The sequence below is a fragment of the Rana temporaria genome, chromosome 4 (assembly GCF_905171775.1).
Source record: "Rana temporaria chromosome 4, aRanTem1.1, whole genome shotgun sequence".
NCBI lineage: Eukaryota > Metazoa > Chordata > Amphibia > Anura > Ranidae > Rana > Rana temporaria.
This window is the reverse complement of record NC_053492.1, coordinates 85,931,859-85,951,670: the sequence shown is the minus strand read 5'-3', so window position 1 is coordinate 85,951,670 and position 19,812 is coordinate 85,931,859. Positions and strand designations below refer to the sequence as shown.

Genomic DNA, 19,812 nt, shown 5'->3' with positions numbered 1-19,812 from the left:
GCTACAAGACGTCAAATCTAGCCTAAGGGTCATGTCTCTGAGTCATCTTGGCTGCTTAAAGGGATTAGTTAATTAGCTCATGTTAATTAGGTCTGATCACAGGTGTGTTTTCAGAGTAATATGAGCAGGATATGAATGCACCTCCTCTCTTTTACTGTACATAAGCCTGTAGTCTTTCAATAAAGAATATATTCCTGTTTGACACTCAGCACGGAGCCTTGTCTCGTATCTGGGGGAGAATTATTCGTATGGGTTTCTTGTTCGGCTGGTTGGAGTGTGCAGTAGCTGCCTTGGTGTTTGGGAATGGAATATTCTAAACAACTTTAACCCCTTTCATACTCGGGGTGTCATTACAAGGCGCTTTACAGGTGCTATTTTTAGCGCAAAAGCGCCTGAAAAATGCTTCCAGTGTGAAAGGGGTCTAACAAGGGGGCCCCCAGATCTCCGTCCCCACATGAATCAAAAAGAAATGTAGCACCCTGGAATTTAGGCATGGTTGCTCCCCACAAATTTACTTTCCAGGAGTAGTTATCCTGGTTGATTGTTAGATATCCATTGATTTCTCCCTAAGTTTGACCTTGTTTTCTTTTCTCTTCTACCACTAGGTGGTCAGGTACTTGGTGGTACTAGATATGAGAAGGGCAACGCAAGGTCAGGTTATGGGTATATGGGGTATCTCAGCCAATGGGCAGGGGTTTTCTTGAATCCCTTGGCCTGCTGGGAGAGCCTATATAATTGGGTGAGGTCAGGTGATCTGTGCCACCTGAATGCCTTTGAATAGCCTGGCTCTGAGGAGGGGTTCCCCCCCCCCCCGAGGCGTGTTCACATTTATACAGCGATCAGTGCTATAAAAATGCATTGATTACTGTGTAAATGTGACAGGCAGGGAAGGGGTTAACACTAGGGGGCGATCAAGGGGTTAAATGTGTATCCTAGGGAGTGATTCTAACTGTAGGGGGCGGGGACTCACAAGGGGAGGAGACTGGTCAGTGTTTCTCTGTACTGGGAACACATGGAGCGTTCTCCTCTCACCTGACAGGACGTGGATCTATGTGTTTACACACACCGATCCACGTCCCTGCTGTGTGACAGGCAATCGCAGGTGCCCGGTGGACATCAGGGCCGCCGGGCACATGCATCGGCTCACGAGTGACACCGTGGGGGCACCCCCTAGAGGCTCAGGAAGCCAAAGACGTCATATGACGGCGGCCCGGAGGGACGAAGGGTTCCTGCTGCCGTCATATGACAATACAGCGGTAGAGAAGTGGTTAAAGCATGCTCTGGGTGACACCAGCAAGTTGTATTCATGTGCATTACATACCATGAGAGCCCGTCTGTTCAGTCAGCATGACTTTCTTAGCGATAACATTGACAGCCAGTGTAAACGCAGATGCCACATAGTATCTTCCAGGCTCTGCAATAATTTTCACACCTGAGTCAGCAGGGAAATATTTATCCAAGGCTAGATTTATCACTGATATCACCTAAAGAGAATTAAAGAAAATGAGCATTGCTTTTTTTACATTTAAACAATGTATAGTTCAAAGCTAGACAATTTTTTCCCAATGGAGTCCCTGCATTAAGGTAAAAAATGTCCCAGTAGTTGTATACTATTTTTTTTTATCCTTTATAGCCACTCTAAGTTGCTTAGAGGGCAATTTAAAGTAAATGTAACCATACTGATATGAAAGAATTGTCTTCAACATATTAAAAACTACTCCTAGCAAAATGCAGAAACCCCGGTAATGCCGCGTACACACGATCAGGCTTTTGCCCGGCCAAATCTTATCGGAATTTCGACGGAATTCCATCTGAGAAAAATAGAACATGTTCTATATCTAAACTCTGATGGAATTCATCTGAATTTCCGTTGAAAAAACTCTGATGGGGCTACACACGATCGGAATAGCTGATGGAAAAAGTCTGTCTGACTTTTTCCATCGGAAATTCCGATCGTGTGTACAAGGCATAATTGACTTTTTCCAAAAGTCATTTGGTTTACACAAGAATTTGCTACATGAATTTGAAATCAGACAACTGGGAAAGTTGATGTCCTATTTCTACTTACAGGATCAGGAGCCTGAGAATTAGGTGTTAAATGGTTCATCCAGATTAAAAGAGCAACCATTGTGCATACATAAAAGGCTTAATCATCATATTACAATTGGTTGCAACTTTAAAGGGGTTGTAAAGGAATTTCATAATAATAATAATAAGCATCCTTTACCTGCAGACATTCCTCTTTTCACTTCCTCATTGTTCGTTTTTGCTCAGAAGTTGCTCTATTTCTTCTCTGTTCTGTTCACTTTCTGCTTGTCTGATTGTTATTTACCACCGTGAGGGGAGGCTTTACTGCCGTGGTCAGTGACGTGCTCGCCCCCTCCTGGGAACTACATCTGTGCGGCAGGACGCTCTCTACGTGTTAGAGACTTCAAAGAGTGGTGAATTACTGGGCGTGCCTCAATGCATACTGGGAAATGTAGTTCTTACATGAACGAGCGCCGCAAACCAGGAAGTGAATGAGAGAACAGAAACTAGAACGCCGGAGGTGATATAGATGAAGGAATTTAATAGGTATTTACTCGTTTTTTTAACAGAATCATTACACTATTCTGTCGGTCTACCTTGCATACATTGGCCCGGATTCAGAAAGAGTTTACGCCGGCGTATCTATTGATACGCCGCGTAAATTCTAGGATGCGCCGGCGTATGTTTTTTCTGTATTCAGAAAGCAAGATAAGCCGAAATTTGGCTAAGATACGACTGACGTAAATCTCTTACGCCGTCGTATCTTAGTTGCATATTTTCGCTGGCCGCTAGGTGGCGCTTCCAGAGATTTACGCGTAGAATATGTAAATTAGGTAGATACGCCGATTCAGAAACCTACGTCCGCCCGGCGCATTTCTTACGCCGTTTACGTAAGGCTTTTTCCGGCGTAAAGTTACCCCTGCTATATGAGGCGTAGCCAATGTTAAGTATGGACGTCGGGCCAGCGTCGAATTTTGCGTCGTTTACATCGTTTGCGTAAGTCGTTCGCGAATAGGGCTTTGCATAAGTTACGTTCACGTCGAAAGCATTGACTATTTGCAGCGTAATTAGGAGCATGCACACTGGGATACGTTCACGAATGGCGCATGCGCCGTTCGTTAGAAACGTCATTTACGTGGGGTCACACTTAATTTACATAAAACACTCCCACATCTTCCATATTTGAATTAGGCGGGCTTACGCCCGCCCTTATACGCTACGCCGCCGTAACTTTGGGTGCATAATCTTTCTGAATACCATACTCGCCTCTCACAGTTGCGGCGGCATAGCGTATAGGAGATACGCTACGCCCGCCTAAAGATACACAATTGTATCTGAATCCGGGCCATTAATTTTAGCCCAAAATATTTTTTCCTTTACAACTCCTTTAAGGTCCATCATGGCAAAATATGTTGTGCTCATTGCAAACATAAGCTATTTAGGAAGGTAGGAAGCAGTCTACTTGATGGCATAAAATAGACTGCTCACTCACTCCAGCTCAGTGGCATAGCGGGGGTGGCTGCCGATGCGGTCACCCTGGGTGCAACATTTAAAGGGGCGCAGAAATTAGTCCCACCCCATCCCAGGCACCAGTTGGGATTACAATTCTGTGTTAGTACAGTAGAGCAGCGCCTGCCTGCTCTCTCTGCATTCTCTCTGACTCCCCCTCCTTTCCCCCACCCTGGCACAGTGGGAGGAAAATAATGCTACAACAGAGCTGCTCCACCTTCCCAGCTCTGCCCCCAAACTCCAGCCCCCACACTTCCTAGGTCGTAACGGCTCCCGCCGGTAAGGCAAGTTAATTAGGATCTTCAGGGGAAGGGGGCGCCGATATGAGAGGACTCAACCTAATTGGTTTTGTAAGTTGGATTTAATGGAGGGCTTTAAAGGGTGTGGGGTGCTAATATAAAAGGAATCTGGCCGAATTGGTTCTGTAAGTGGGGGCACAGATATAAGGTGATTCTGAGCAAATGGGGGCTCTCTAAGGTGGAGTGCTGACTGCTGATCTAATGGTTAGTGACCAATCATTAAATCAGTAGTCAGCAACCCCCCCTAGAGGCCCCCCATTAGATCAGAGTACCTTTATATTATCACTCTCCTTTAGAGACCCCTCTCCCATTAGATCATAGTCCCCTTATATCAGAAGCCCCCCTTAGAGACCCCTGTTAGATCAGAGTGCCCTTATGGCAGCACCCCCCACCCCATTTAGAGTCCCCTATAATAGTCTAATGGGGGTCTCTATGGGGACCCACTGTATTATGAAGGGCATGAGTGACACCTAGTGTTGCCACCTGTTCGAGATTCACCCAGACAGTGGAGGTTTTGAGTAATGTGTCCAGGTTTCAGCCTGCCTATCTATTTGCTATATGGGGATGTCTCCTTGCTATATAGGGATGTCTCTTTATTGGATTGGGCTGTCTCTTTGCTGAATTGGGCTCTCTCTTTGCTGAATATTTGGGGCTGTCTCTTTTCTGAAAATATGGGGATGTCGCTTTACTGCATGGGCCATCTCTTTGCTAAATATTTGGGGCTGTCTCTTTACTGCATAGGGATGTCACTTTACTGAATATTTGGGGCCGTCTCTTTGCTGGATTGGGATGTCTCTTTGCTGAATAGATCGGGGCTGTCTCTTTGCTAGATTGGGCTGTATCTTTGCTGAATATATGGGGATGTCTCTTTGCTGGATTGGGCTGTCTCTTTGATGATAATATGGGGCTGTCATGTTGCTGAATATATGAGGATGTGTCTCTGCTGGATTGGGCTGTCTCTTTGCTAAATATATGGGGATGACTCTTAGCTGAATATATGAGGATCTCTTTGCTGCTGTTTGGCCAAAATATAATTCCTTACTGTTAAATCTTGAAAGCACTAATGACTTGGAATACACATTTCATTTTCATATATTTAGTTGCAAGAGTGTTAAAATAAAAGTGGGTGCACTGAAGGCGTGGAACAAAGGCTGGTTACAGTCTTGGAACATGGTTTCTGTTTCTCTATGATGGCAGCCCTGAGGTTTTATTTGTGACCCCTGCAAAACAATTCTCCATCCATCCCTGGACTTTTTCCCCCTAAACTTGTACCTCCCTGAGCTTGGACTCTTATATACTGTGCAAATCTTGTGTACATTATTATTATTACTTTTATCATTACCCTACTTTTATTTCTATAATATCAAGGAATTCTTGTATTCAGGTCTTGCGCGTTTTTCCTTGTGCACTGAAGGAGTGGGATGGCCAGTGGGTGAATTCAGTGGGCCAGCCAGTGGGCAGACCCCAGCATGTATGCAGCAGCAGCAAAACAGGCATAACAATCCATGGGCCTACATTATTTAGTAAGGACCACCAGTATAATATATATTCTTCCCTTAGTATCTTTCTTAAATAATAATATATACTGTATATAGTATATTTATTAAACTACAAAGACCATATATACAGTATATGTATGTATAATCCTAAAATGTACCAAAAGGGGTTTAATACTGTACTAGTGGAAATAACTCAGGGGTGCTAAAAGTCCACAGATTAGGGGTGCAAATTACTTGCTTTGCCCCGGGCACTGACAACTCATGCTAGGCCACTTCTTCAGCTCACTTCTTTTCTTAATATTGGAGTGTACGTGAATTATATTTCCAGTTACACTGGATTTATGGCCCTAATCCCAAGTCACAAACACAAAAGATGGAATCCTTTGGTTAACCAGCTTGCATGCCCAACTTTTGCACTTTAGGTGTTCCCTATGTGCTTAGGTTTTTAGTTTAATAAGGACACACCTTAAAGTGTTAGGCCCCTTTCACACTTGTGCGACTTTTCCTGCCACTTTGGAGTCACATGCAGTGGCGGCTGGTGCTCAAAATTTTTGGGGGGGCGCAAAGGAAAAAAAAAAATTGCAGTCTCACTGTGCCCAATTGCAGCCACTGTTACATGCCATCAAATGCAGCCACTGTGCCATCAATGCCATGCCATTAAACGCAGTCACTGTGCCATCAATTCGCACCACTGTGCCATCAATTCGCACCACTGTGCCATGCCATTAAACGCAGCCCCTGTGCCATACATTGTCACCACTGTGCCATGCCATTAAACGCAGCCACTGTGCCATACATTGTGACCACTGTGCCATGCCATTAAACGCAGCCACTGTGCCATCCATTGTCACCACTGTGCCATACATTGTCACCACTGTGCCATGCCATTAAACGCAGCCACTGTGCCATACATTGTCACCACTGTGCCATGCCATTAAACGCAGCCACTGTGCCATACATTGTCACCACTGTGCCATGCCATTAAACGCAGTCACTGTGCCATCCATTGTCACCACTGTGCCATGCCATTAAACGCAGCCAATGTGCCATACATTGTCACCACTGTGCCATGCCATTAAACGCAGCCCCTGTGCCATACATTGTCACCACTGTGCCATGCCATTAAACGCAGCCCCTGTGCCATACATTGTCACCACTGTGCCATGCCATTAAACGCAGCCACTGTGCCATACATTGTCACCACTGTGCCATGCCATTAAACACAGCCACTGTGTCATCCATTGTCACCCCACTGTGCCATACATTGTCACCACTCTGCCATGCCATTAAACGCAGCCACTGTGCCATACATTGTCACCACTGTGCCATGCCATTAAACGCAGTCACTGTGCCATCCATTGTCACCACTGTGCCATGCCATTAAACGCAGCCCCTGTGCCATACATTGTCACCACTGTGCCATGCCATTAAACGCAGCCCCTGTGCCATACATTGTCACCACTGTGCCATGCCATTAAACGCAGCCACTGTGCCATCCATTGTCACCACTGTGCCATGCCATTAAACGCAGCCACTGTGCCCTTTAATGGTCGCCGCTGTGCCAATTGTCCCCACTTTGCCCTGTAAATTGCGTCCCCCCCCCCCCCCCCCGGCACTTACCTTTACTGGAGTCAGGCATCCACGTCCCACGATGTCTTCTCCCGCCCTCGATGACTGACAGGCGTCTCAGCCAATCAGGTTACAGGTAGCCAGAACCGGCCAACGTGATTGGCTGAGACGCCTGTCATCTTATTCAAGGGGCGTACAGTCTGTGCGCTCCGAGAATAAGCTTCCGGGCTGTATTGGGAAAGCCTATCAGAGCCGTTGGCTTTGATAGACATTTCCCTACAGCCAACCAGCTGGCGTTATTCAGATGGCCGGACATTGAGCGCCGACCATCTGAATAACATCGGCAGCGGCGAAAATAACATAGATTCGTGCAATGCATGAATCTATGTTATTTCACTCAGTGGCGGTGAGAGCCAGAGGGGGCGGCGCTCCAGCGCCCTCTATGGACGAACCGCCACTGGTCACATGACAAGTCATACCCCATGATTCCCAATGATAACCATTCATAACTGTGCGATCGCTCCGACTTTGATGCGAGTTGCAGGCATTCCCTGAAATCACGTCAAAATCGTGGCTGCAAAATCACATCAAAATTGTGCGACTTTTAAGTCCTGGCAGTGTGAAAGGGACTCAAAAAGGCTAAATGAGAATACAATTCTCCCTGTTGCACTTATGAGGTTAGGTATGTAGCGCCTGTGTACTTTCGTACAGGTGCTATGCTTAAATTTAGTGGGAGAATAAGAGAGTTATGTTGCTCTCATTCTTTGATTTGTTAAATTTGGCTGTCACCAAATCTGGATTGTCCTGTGGGTCAGTCTGTGCTCCAGAGATGCAGTTTCATCTCTGGACGGCAGGTGGTGCCAGATGGGTCCAGGCGGAGCCGCTTCTTCCCAGCAGCCAATTATGGGAGTTTTCCCTCGCGGAACATGCTGGGGAGGGGTATTTCTGTGGCGGAGGCCATTGCTCTGGGTTCTTCGCGGGTTCCAGGTGCGGCACCCACCTTTAGGGTGTGCGCACATCACGGCCCCACCACTATGACCTACCTGGCCGGGGTTGCGTGCTACGCAGAGTTCCTGACTCTGGGCTCTCATAGCCCAGAGCAACGTATGCTGCCAGGGGACCCCAGTGACTTACTGGGTTCCCATACCTATTAACCACTTAAGCCCCGGACCAATATGCTGCTAAATGCCCAAAGGCGTTTTTACAATTCGGCACTGCGTCGCTTTAACAGACAATTGCGCGCTCGTGCGACGTGGCTCCCAAACAAAATTGGCATCCTTTTTTCCCCACAAATAGAGCTTTCTTTTGGTGGTATTTGATCACCTCTCTGGTTTTTATTTTTTGCGCTATAAACAAAAATAGAGCGACAATTTTGAAAAAAATTCAATATTTTTTACTTTTTGCTGTAATAAATATCCCCCAAAAACATATATAAATTTTTTTTTTTCCCTCAGTTTAGGCCGATACGTATTCTTCTACCTATTTTTGGAAAAAAAAAATCGCATTAAGCGTTTATCGATTGGTTTGCGCAAAATTTATAGCGTTTACAAAATAGGGGATAGTTTTATTTTTTTTTATTTTTTTTACTACTAATGGCGGCGATTAGCGATTTTTTTCGTGACTGCGGCATTATGGCGGACACTTCGGACAATTTTGACACATTTTTGGGACCATTTTCATTTTCACAGCAAAAAATGCATTTAAATTGCATTGTTTATTGTGAAAATGACAGTTGCAGTTTGGGAGTTAACCACAGGGGGCGCTGTAGGAGTTAGGGTTCACCTAGTGTGTGTTTACAACTGTAGGGGGGTGTAGCTGTAGGACTGACGTCATCGATCGAGTCTCCCTATAAAAGGGATGACTCGATCGATGCAGCCGCCACAGTGAAGCACGGGGAAGCTGTGTTTACATATGGCTCTCCCCGTTCTTCAGCTCCGGGGAGCGATCGCGACGGAGAGGCTATAAACGAATAGCCATGCTGTCGTCCCGGATCGCTCCCCGCGGGAATCCGACCGCCGCATGTAGCAAGGGGGGGGTCCCGATCGGACCCCCACCCGCTAGAAGGCAAGGACGTACCTGTACTCCCATTTGCCTGTACGTGCCATTCTGTGGACGTACATATACATGCGGCGGTCGGGAAGTGGTTAAGAAGATCCCAAGCTGGAATGCTGTTCGGTGGGGGATCGGTCTGAGGAGAACCCGGAGGCAGGTGATCCAACAGGGCTTGAACGAACCATCGGGGATCTGGGTGACCAGACACTGACAGGTTACATTTAAACTGTCAGTCGGTAACCCCAAAAGACATACTGGGAGGATTCGCTCTATCGTTCACAATTTCAGCACTAGGCCTGTGGCAGAGGCCTCATCTAACATCTTAATCTAATTAGAGCCAAGTCGGTGGCAGCGACTTGTTCCTCCCAGAAACTCTAAGTGGCGCTTTGGCTGCCAGGCCTGTGAGAGAGGTCTGTCCAGGGGCACTTTTACCCACTCCGGCTGGAGTGGCAACGTAGACGAATACAACTACAGAGGGCAGGACTGCCTATTCTATCCATAGCCTGATTCTGTGAAGTTGCTTTTCCTTCACCAACCTATCCTGTCTACCTCAAGTTACATGTTGGTCGTGTTTGACCAGAGAATAAAGCATTGAAAACATCAACCAACGGTCCTGGACATTCTATAATTGCTCTCAACACTACCATCACCCCTAGACACAGTATAATGGTAACTTAAATACGCCGATCCCAAATCTAATCATCGCCTCCGCTGGGGGTAGCGCTACACGTGGGGGCTCGTCCGGGATTTCTACTTCTCGCAATAAAATTCCCCTCATACTGAACCTCGCCCTTACCAAGACCAGCCATGGATGCAGCCGCCGCATCCAAGTGGTGCACAGATGAGAATGTTCTCTTAAACACTGGCCTAGTAGTAGAAATCAAGGGTGAAGTTTGGACCGAAGAGAAAATACTCCAAGTCCTGAAAACTTTGTCCACAGACGAAAAGTTCTGGGTGACGGACACGAGGCTAGATAACACCAACCCACACACATATGCCCTATGTGAATGGAAATATGGAATCCCAGACTGTTTTAAAAACCCTAGTGTGAAGACCACAGATGACATAGAGCTTATTCTGATACACCCTACAGGAGGATCAGACAGTCCTACTTCTTCCAGTGTGCTGGCACCCAATGGGGCTACAGGACAAAAGGGGAATGGGTCTGACAACACGCCACTTAAAGACCTCAACCCTGTAAGGTACCTGTAAAAGGTAGTGTCCGAAGTGGAAGTAGTGTGCTTGAGATCCAGGCAAAGCGTCGTCAGGCAAATAGTTCACAATCAAAATCCGGAGAAGAGTCAGGCAGGCTAAGGTCATTCACGATCTGGCGGCAAGGTACAAAATCAGCAGGCTGTAGAATAGTCGGGATATCAGGCAGGAGTTCAATACAAGGAAGATCACTGAAGTCAAAACACCCAGGGAAGAAATCCAAATAAACGGGCACTGAGTGATGACCTCACTTCCTATTTAAAGGCTGTCCAGATTGAGAATTGTCCACAGCTGGCAGCAGGTGGAGCTAGAGAGTATGATGTAGTGTTGAACACAGTAAGGACATTCCCAAAGTCTAGATCTCTTCTGTAGCACAACAGGTAAGGCTATGGTTTAAGAGACCAGGAAGATCCCGGTTCGAATACAACCCGGGTCATGACAGGGCCCCCTCCCCAATGGACCCCTCCGGGGGCCTAGCGGGGCTTAGTGGGAAACGAGGTATGGAAGTCTCGTATAAGAGAAGGGGCATGCAGATCTTTGGCTGGAACCCAGGAGCGGTCTGTGACAGGATACCCCTTCCAATGAACCAGATACCGAAGGCCACGGCCCTGTCTTCTGGAATCAAGAATCTTGGAGACTTCAAACTCATTTTGTCCATCAACAAGAACAGGAGGAGGTAGCTGTTGTGATCTGGAGTAGCGGTTGAAAATAGCTTTTTTGAGGAGTGAAACGTGGAACACGGAATGTATCGGGAGAGAAGAAGGTAATCTTATGCGATAGGAAACTGGTCCAACTCGAGCAATGATTCTGTAAGGACCAATGAATCGAGGGCCCAATTTGGTAGAATGTTGTTTCAGTCTCACATACTTGGTTGATAGCCAAACTCTGTCCCCCACCACATATGGAGGTATATGGCGTCTTCGTCTGTTAGAAAAAAGCCTGTACTTGCCTGCTGACTTCCGTAGTAATAAACGAATCTTCTTCCAATGTAGTAGAATATTTTTCACCCGCTGATCTGCTGCTGGTACACCAGAAGAAGGCTGAAGTAGGGGAAAAGTCTGAGGGTGATAGCCTAGGGCTGCGTAGAATGGTGTGGTATGAAGAGCACTGTGCCAACGGGAATTTAGGGCGAACTCAGCTAAAGGCAAATACTCAGACCAGTTGGAGTGTAAGGCATTGACATAATGTCGAAGGTAGGTTTCTAGGGTCTGGTTCATGCGTTCGGTTTGACCATCAGTTTGAGGGTGATGTGAGGTAGAGAGTGAGAGCGTTACTCCCAGTTTCTTGCAGAACGCTCTCCAGAATCGGGAAACGAACTGGGATCCGCGGTCTGAGATGACATTGGTAGGTATGCCATGATGTCTTACAATATGGGAAAGGAAAAGAGTGGACAGTGCTTTCGCTGTAGGTAATCCCGGAATCGGCACAAAATGAGACATTTTGGAAAAGCGATCCACTGTGACCCATATAGCAGTCATGCCCTCGGACTTGGGTAAGTCTACAATGAAGTCCATGGTCAAATGGGTCCAAGGCTGGCGAGGTGCCGGAAGTGGATGTAACAGTCCAGCAGGTAATGTGCGGGGTACTTTATTAGCAGCACAAGTTGGGCAGGCAGCCACATAGTCAGTAACATCCTTTTTCATACGAGGCCACCAGACATGACGCTGCAAGGTCTTAAGAGTGATGGTGACACCAGGATGACCGGATAACACGCCATCATGTGCCCAGAGGAGTATAGGTTTTCTGAGACTAGGGGCTACGTACAGGCGACCTGGTGGTATCTTCAAGCCCTGGGGAACACGATTCTGGGTTTCTTGTAGCTGTTGGGAAAGGGCCGTAGAGATCTGTGCGACAATTTTGTGAGGTGGGATTATATACTGCTCGGCTGGTTGATCTTCTTCAGAGGAAGCGAACTGTCTGGAAAGAGCATCGGCTTTTTTGTTTCTATGCCCTGGAACGTAAGAAAGGACAAAATTAAAACGGGAGAAAAACAGAGCCCATCGAGCCTGACGTGAGTTCAGACGTCTAGCAGTCTGAAGATACAGTAGGTTCTTATGGTCAGTGAGGATAGTAAAAGGTTTGGGAGCCCCTTCCAGAAGATGTCGCCATTCAGACAATGCCAATTTGATGGCCAGTAGTTCTCGATTCCCAACATCATAATTCATCTCTGCCGGAGAAAACTTTCTAGAGAAAAAGCTACTGGATGGATTCTACCAGACTTTGGCTGTCTCTGGGAGAGTACGGCACCTGCTCCAACCTCAGAGGCATCAACCTCAACAATGTACTGGAGGTCAGGATTTGGATGCTGAAGAATTGGAGCTTTACTGAACATGTCCTTTAATCGCTGGAAAGCTGATTTTGCTTCTGAAGACCAGGCCTTGCAATTTGTACCCTTCTTAGTCATGGCAGTAAGGGGTGCCGCAATGGAGGCAAAACTCTTAATGAAGCGTCTGTAGTAATTTGCAAACCCTAAAAAGCTTTGGAGTCCTCTTAAAGTGGTCGGTTGGGGCCATTGCAAGACAGCGGAAAGTTTTTGAGGGTCCATTTGGAAACCGTCAGCACTTATGATGTACCCAAGGAAAGGAATACAGCTTTGATGGAAACTGCATTTCTCGATTTTTGCATAAAGATGGTTTTCTCTAAGCTGTTGTAATACCTGTTTCACATGCGAGATGTGCTCTGGAAGAGTCTTGGAAAAGATTAAAATGTCGTCCAAGTAGATGATCACAAAACGGTTGCTGAAATCATGAAAAATTTCATTCATGAAACGTTGAAAGACAGCAGGTGCGTTACACAAGCCAAATGGCATGACCAAATATTCAAAGTGTCCATTACGAGTGTTGAATGCTGTCTTCCACTCGTCCCCCTCATTAATTCGAATCAGGTTATAAGCCCCTCGTAAGTCTAGCTTGGAGAATATAACAGCCCCCTTAAGTAGATCAAATAGTTCAAGAATGAGTGGCAAAGGGTAGGAGTCCTTTACGGTGATTTGATTTAACCCCCGATAGTCTATGCATGGTCGAAGGCCCCCATCTTTCTTTTCAACGAAGAAGAAACCTGCTCCTACTGGAGAAGAAGAGGGTCGGATAAAACCTCTTTCCAAGTTGTCTCTTACGTATTCCTCCATAGAGTTTTGTTCGGGCAGAGACAGGGGGTAGGTCTTTCCTTTGGGAAGAGGTGCTCCGGGAATCAATTTAATTGTACAGTCAAAAGGACGATGTGGAGGTAACACCTCTGCCTTTTGTTTGCAAAATATGTCTGCAAAGTCATGGTATTCACGAGGCAAGGTAGGTGGGATAGTCACAGGAGCCAACATGCAAGCAGAAAGTCTTTTGGGTTGAGACAAACAGCGAAGGCGACAGGACGATCCCCAGGGATGATAGGCAGAAGCGGAGAATCAATAAGAGACAAGACAACTTCCTCTTTGTGGAGGAGGCCTACCTGCAGGGTGATTGTCGTAGTCTCGAATTTCACAATGCCATCTCCCAAGGGCTGTCCATTCAGGGTGGTAATGTTCAGGGGTCTAGACTTAGGAACAAACGGGATGTTGTTCTTTCTTGCAAAAGTGTAGTCCAAGAATATACCCGCAGCTCCGGAATCCACAAAAGCCTCACAGAAAACAAGCTTAGAAGATAAATGGATAGTAGCCGGAACAGTAATCTTGGTCTTGGAGGATCTACCTGTAAGGTCTAAGCCAGCTCCTCCAACACTGGTTAGACCCTGCCTTTTACTGGACGGGAGGGGCAGACAGATACTAAATGTCCTCTAAGTCCGCAGTACAGGCATAGGCCCAATGAACGCCTCCTTTGTTTCTCTGACTCAGTTAGGTGGAGACGGCTCACCTCCATGGGTTCCACAGGTGTCTGGGGTTCAACAGAGGTTTCAGGTTCTGGCTGAGGTGGTGCTTGGAAGTTAGGGGCCAAACGGTAAACTGGCCTAGGAAACTTGCGGGTTCTAAGTCTCTCTTGGCACCTTTCATGGTACCGGACATCCAGACGAACACACAGCTCTATGAATTTCTCAAGGTCTTCTGGGAGATCCTTATAGACTAATTCGTCCTTGATGCGATCCGTAAGACCTTTTCGGAAGGCTGCACGTAATGCCCTTGAGTCCCAATTAGTTTCAGCAGCAAGGGTACGGAAATCAATAGCATACTGTGCCACAGATCTGGTGTCTTGTTGTATGTCCAAGAGGGAGTACTCAGCTGCAGAAGCTCTACCTGGCTTGTCAAATACAATCTGGAGAGAGGCCAGAAATTTTTCAGCATCTTGGAGTACAGGATCGTTGCGTTCCAAATAAGGAGAGACCCAGGCCAGGGCCTTCCCCTTTAACAAGGAAATTACAAAAGTCACTTTGGCAGACGAACTGCTAAAAATCGCAGGGTTGTTGCGGAAATGCAAACGGCAAACATTTAAAAAGCCTCTGCAGTCCTCAGTATCACCACCAAACTTGTCAGGCAAGGGAAGTTTTGGTGGTACAGAAGAGGCGGGTTGGACCGTAGCAGGAGTAGGATCCGGAGTCTGAACCGTTGCAGAGGAACCAGGCAAACAAGATTTGAGCATGGTGCAAAGTTCATCTAACTTGGCGTCCAGGGAAGAAAGATGCTGTTCATGAGCTCTGATCAATTGTCCCTGACGTGTAATCGCCTTAACAATCTCAGCAGGGTCCATTGCCATTGTGGCCCGTTTATTATGTAAGGTACCTGTAAAAGGTAGTGTCCGAAGTGGAAGTAGTGTGCTTGAGATCCAGGCAAAGCGTCGTCAGGCAAATAGTTCACAATCAAAATCCGGAGAAGAGTCAGGCAGGCTAAGGTCATTCACGATCTGGCGGCAAGGTACAAAATCAGCAGGCTGTAGAATAGTCGGGATATCAGGCAGGAGTTCAATACAAGGAAGATCACTGAAGTCAAAACACCCAGGGAAGAAATCCAAATAAACGGGCACTGAGTGATGACCTCACTTCCTATTTAAAGGCTGTCCAGATTGAGAATTGTCCACAGCTGGCAGCAGGTGGAGCTAGAGAGTATGATGTAGTGTTGAACACAGTAAGGACATTCCCAAAGTCTAGATCTCTTCTGTAGCACAACAGGTAAGGCTATGGTTTAAGAGACCAGGAAGATCCCGGTTCGAATACAACCCGGGTCATGACAAACCCAGAGTTATGTGCCATCCTGGAGGAAATCGTAGCCCAATGCAAGAAAGATTCTCCGGACTACCTGATGACGGGATATAGGAAGCTTAGAACCTTCTCCGGGACGACACCCGGTGCCATCCACAGAGGATGGTTTTGAAGAATGGATGGATAATGCCGCCCAAGCTCTAGAAGAGTGGGGAGTCCCAGAAAAGCATAAGAAACAAAGGATTATGGAAAGTCTCGGAGGACCAGCACTAGAAGCCATACGTAACCTCAAACTCAGCAAAAATAATTGCACTGCCCAGGATTATTTAGATGTTCTACAGAATGTGTTCGGGAGGACTGAAAACACCAGTGAACTCCCCTACCAACTGGAACACTGCTTTCAAAAGAAAGGAGAGAAGTTATCTGAATTCGTTGGCCGCCTGGATAAGATCCTGCACCGGATCCTGTTGAAGAAAGGAATAGATCCAAGGGAAGTGGATGAAGCTCGGATTCAACAAGTAATAAGGGGAGCCCAGCCCATGGATCCCATTGCTTTCCAGCTACGAACCCAGCAAGGGGACGGGGTGCTGAAGTACCCTGGCCTTATTCGGATCATTCGACAGGAGGAGGTCCTATTAGATCAAAAGAATAGGTACCAAACCCCAGAGGCTCCTGCACGAGTACGTGTCGTGGCCACTGAAGACCGTGACACCCAAGTCGAGCTCTTAAGGATGCAAGTGTCTCAATTGACGGAAATGGTAGCTGCTTTAACCAGTCAAGCAGGGTTTTCCCCCTACCAAACCAGAAGGGATAAACCTGAGAGGCCTGCCTATGGGCCTTACGATCAGCAAAACAAACCAAGAAGGTTTACATTCTGTTTCAATTGCGGAGGAGTAGGACACAGAAGGGAAGTTTGCCCCAGCCCGATTAAGGCCAACCAAACAATGTATAAGCCGGCGGAAAACTTCAGAGGGCCCCGGTGAAGGAGTCAACCGGGAGCCCGCCTATTGTAGACAACTTCAAAATGAAGCAGGAAATAGAGGGATAGAGACAGAAAGAGAAACTCTCTCCAAAGCCACCTTCTAATTCCCACCTACGTGATTGGGTAGAAGCCAAGAGAAATCCCCACAAGGGGGAAGTAAGGGTACAGCTCACAGGAAAAAGAGGGGAAGCTACACCTCGGAAATTTCCTGAAAAATTAGTGGGGCCCTCCCCGTTAGTTCCCATCCAAGTAGAAGGGATTTACACTAGAGCCCTCTTGGACACCGGAGCCCAAGTGACCCTTCTGTATAGAGACTTCTATGATAAATACCTCTCTCATTTGCCTTTACAGAAGCTGGAAGAGCTGGAAATATGGGGCATTGGAACTCAGAGCTTCCATTACGATGGGTACTTACCAATATGTTTAACCTTTGATCCTTCAGTAGCAGGAGCAGCAGAGACTTTTCATGCATTGGCGATAGTCTGCCCCCGGCCACCAGGGGCCCACAAGAGCTCCCTCATCATAGGGACGAAAACGGATTTAGTCAGAAGACTGTTGGCTCCCTTAACTGAAGTAGCAGAGACTTCTGTACAAAAGGTCCATCCAATGTTAAGGAGGGTCTACCACCAGTTGGTGATGGAAAAGAAGGCCCCTGAAGAAGGAGTGGGGAAGATCTGGCAGCTGGGAAGGACCATGAAAACCTTGTACCCAGGAGAAGTGACTGGTTTGAGGGCCTCAGTGAAGTTTACTTGGTCCCAGCCAGGCCCATTCCTAGTCTTAGAACCTGACTCGGTTGGACACTCGGGAGGAGTAGAAGTAATCCCTGAAGTGATCCCATTGAAGGTGTTGGAGAGGAATCGCGGAAGAGTGTCCATCAGCATCAGGAACACTACCAATAGCCCTGTAGAGGAGCCGGCCAGAGTGCTACTGGGCCGGGTACACCAGGCTACCCCAGTTGCCCCCTCGGATCTAGAGGAAAACAAGAAGGTAGAAGACTTGAAAGAGGGCCATCAGACTGATGGTGCTGAACTCCCACCGGAGTGGAGAGAGAGAGTGAAAGCTCAACTTGACAGGTGGCAGAAGATATTCTCAAAAACTGAGTTTGATGTTGGATGTGCAAAGAGCGCCACCCACCGGAGTCCAGAAGTCCTTACGCTTCTCCTATAGTGGTGGTGAGGAAGAAGAATGACTCGTTGAGGTTATGCATTGACTACAGAACCCTCAATAAGCGCACCATACCTGATCAATATACCACACCTCGGATTGAATATGCACTCCAGAGCCTGACAGGAGCTAAGTGGTTCAGTGTAATGGACCTTAAGAGTGGTTATTACCGAATTCCCATGCACCAAGAAGACAGAGAGAAGACAGCTTTCATTACCCCATTGGGTTTCTTTGAGTTCAACCGCATGCCACAGTGATTGTCAGGAGCCCCCGCCACTTTCCAGAGGCTGATGGAGAAGACTGTGGGGGACATGAACTTGATTGAAGTGTTGGTGTACCTGGATGACATCATTGTATTTGGAAGAACTCTGGAAGAGCATGAACAAAGGTTGGAGAAGGTACTGAAACGGCTTCATGACGAAGGCCTCAAGCTTTCCAGAGAGAAGTGTCAGTTCTACCAGCCATCAGTTCACTACCTTGGCCATATTGTCTCCGCAGAGGGGATATCAACAGACCCAGAGAAGTTGGAAGCAGTCACCTCTTGGCCTAGGCCCACCAATGTAACAGAATTACGGTCATTTCTGGGATTCTGCTCCTATTATAGGAGATTTGTGGAGGGTTTTGCAAAAATTGCCAAGCCTCTAAACTCTGAATTGTTAAAGACGGAAGACGAGGACGATATCCCTGGGTCGGAAAGGCCGGTGAAAATAAATTCGGGACCCCGGAAGTCCAAAGAGTCCATCTGTGACCAATGGGATCCCCAGTGTGAAGAGGCATTCCTTCTACTCAAAAAGAATCTAACTACTGCACCTGTGCTGGCCTATGCAGATACCTCTAAACCCTATGAGTTGCATGTGGATGCCAGTAGAGAAGGCTTAGGAGGGGTGTTATACCAAGAACACGACGGTCACCTACGCCCGGTAGCTTATGTGAGCAGGAGTTTGACTTCTTCTGAAAATAATTATCCCACCCACAAGCTCGAGTTCTTGGCATTGAAATGGGCGGTTGTCGATAAACTCAAAGACTATTTATATGGGGCCGAATTTGTGGTGAGAACTGACAACAACCCACTCACTTACCTTTTAACCACAGCCAAGCTGGATGCCACGGGACACCGATGGTTAGCAGCTCTTTCAGGATTCAATTTCAGCCTGAGATATCGACCAGGAGTGGGGAATAGGGATGCAGATGCCCTTTCCAGAAGGCCCCGTGGATCAGTTGCTCCTGAGAAAGAGTGGACTCAAATAACCTCTGATGGAGTGCGTGCTCTATGCAAGGGAACAGAGCTACAGATAAGAGGGAGGCCCAGGGCTGAAGAGATAGGAGTTTTAGCAGTGGGAGTACCAAAGTTCTACTGTAATGTGACTTAAATGGAGAGCGAAGGCTTACCCAAGCTGTCAAGAAAAGATCTCAGGAAATATCAGGAAAAAGATTCCTTTGGAAAGTTGGTCCTAGAAGCTCTGGAATACCAAATCCAGGTGTACTCCTTACCAGTCCCTCAAACGAAACACGGCTGGTGCATAAACAGTGGGACAGGCTGCAGCTCCATCAAGGGGTGGTCTACCGAAGGGGCCCCTCTGATGGTCCCGAAGAGAAATGGCAGATGTTCCTGCCCAGTAAACACAGAGGAACTGTCCTAGCTGCACTTCATGACCAGCACTGCCACTTACACCCTGAAAGGACCTTCCAGCTAGTCAGAGACTTTTACTGGCAGGGCATGAGGGCTGAAGTTGAAGGATATTGCCATTCTTGCATTCGATGTATACAAAGGAAAACTTTACCCCGTCAAGCTGCCCCAATGGGCCATCTCCGAAGTCAAGGTCCATTGGAATTGGTGTGCATTGACTTTCTCTGCCTAGAGCCTGACTTGAGTGGAGTAGGCAACGTTCTCGTGGTAACCGACCATTTCACTAGGTATGCTCAGGCATATCCAACTAAAGATCAAAAGGCCTCGACAGTAGCCAAAGTTCTGGTGGAAAATGTTTTCGTCCATTATGGGCTACCCCAACAAATCCATTCAGACCAAGGGAGAGATTTTGAAAGCAGGCTGATACAGAAGCTGTTAGATTTGCTGAACATAGACAAAACCAGAACCACTCCCTTTCATCCTCAGGGGGATGCCCAGCCTGAGCGATTTAACAGGACTCTCTTGAACATGCTGGGAACTTTGAGTTTGGAAAATAAGCAACACTGGAGCAAGCATGTGGCTGCCATTGTGCATGCATACAATTGCACCACAAACGATGCTACTGGATACTTACCCTACCGTCTAATGTTTGGGAGGGAAGCCCGACTGCCAGTTGACTTAGCTTTCGGAGTATCCCTGGATCATACTTCCGTAACTTCCCATAACTGTTATGTGGACTGGCTGAGGAGAAGT

The 19,812-nt window shown here is 47.2% G+C and overlaps 1 protein-coding gene across 2 annotated transcripts in view; it reads right to left on the bottom strand.

Moving 5' to 3' along the window:
• LOC120936344 (ornithine decarboxylase 1-like) overlaps positions 1-19,812 on the bottom strand; it is a 47,086-nt gene that overhangs the window by 8,242 nt on the left and 19,032 nt on the right. For both annotated transcript variants that reach the window (XM_040348601.1, XM_040348600.1), the window contains one exon: positions 1,322-1,484. In XM_040348601.1, coding sequence (XP_040204535.1) covers positions 1,322-1,484 — 163 coding nt within the window. The remainder of the gene's footprint in view (positions 1-1,321; positions 1,485-19,812) is intronic.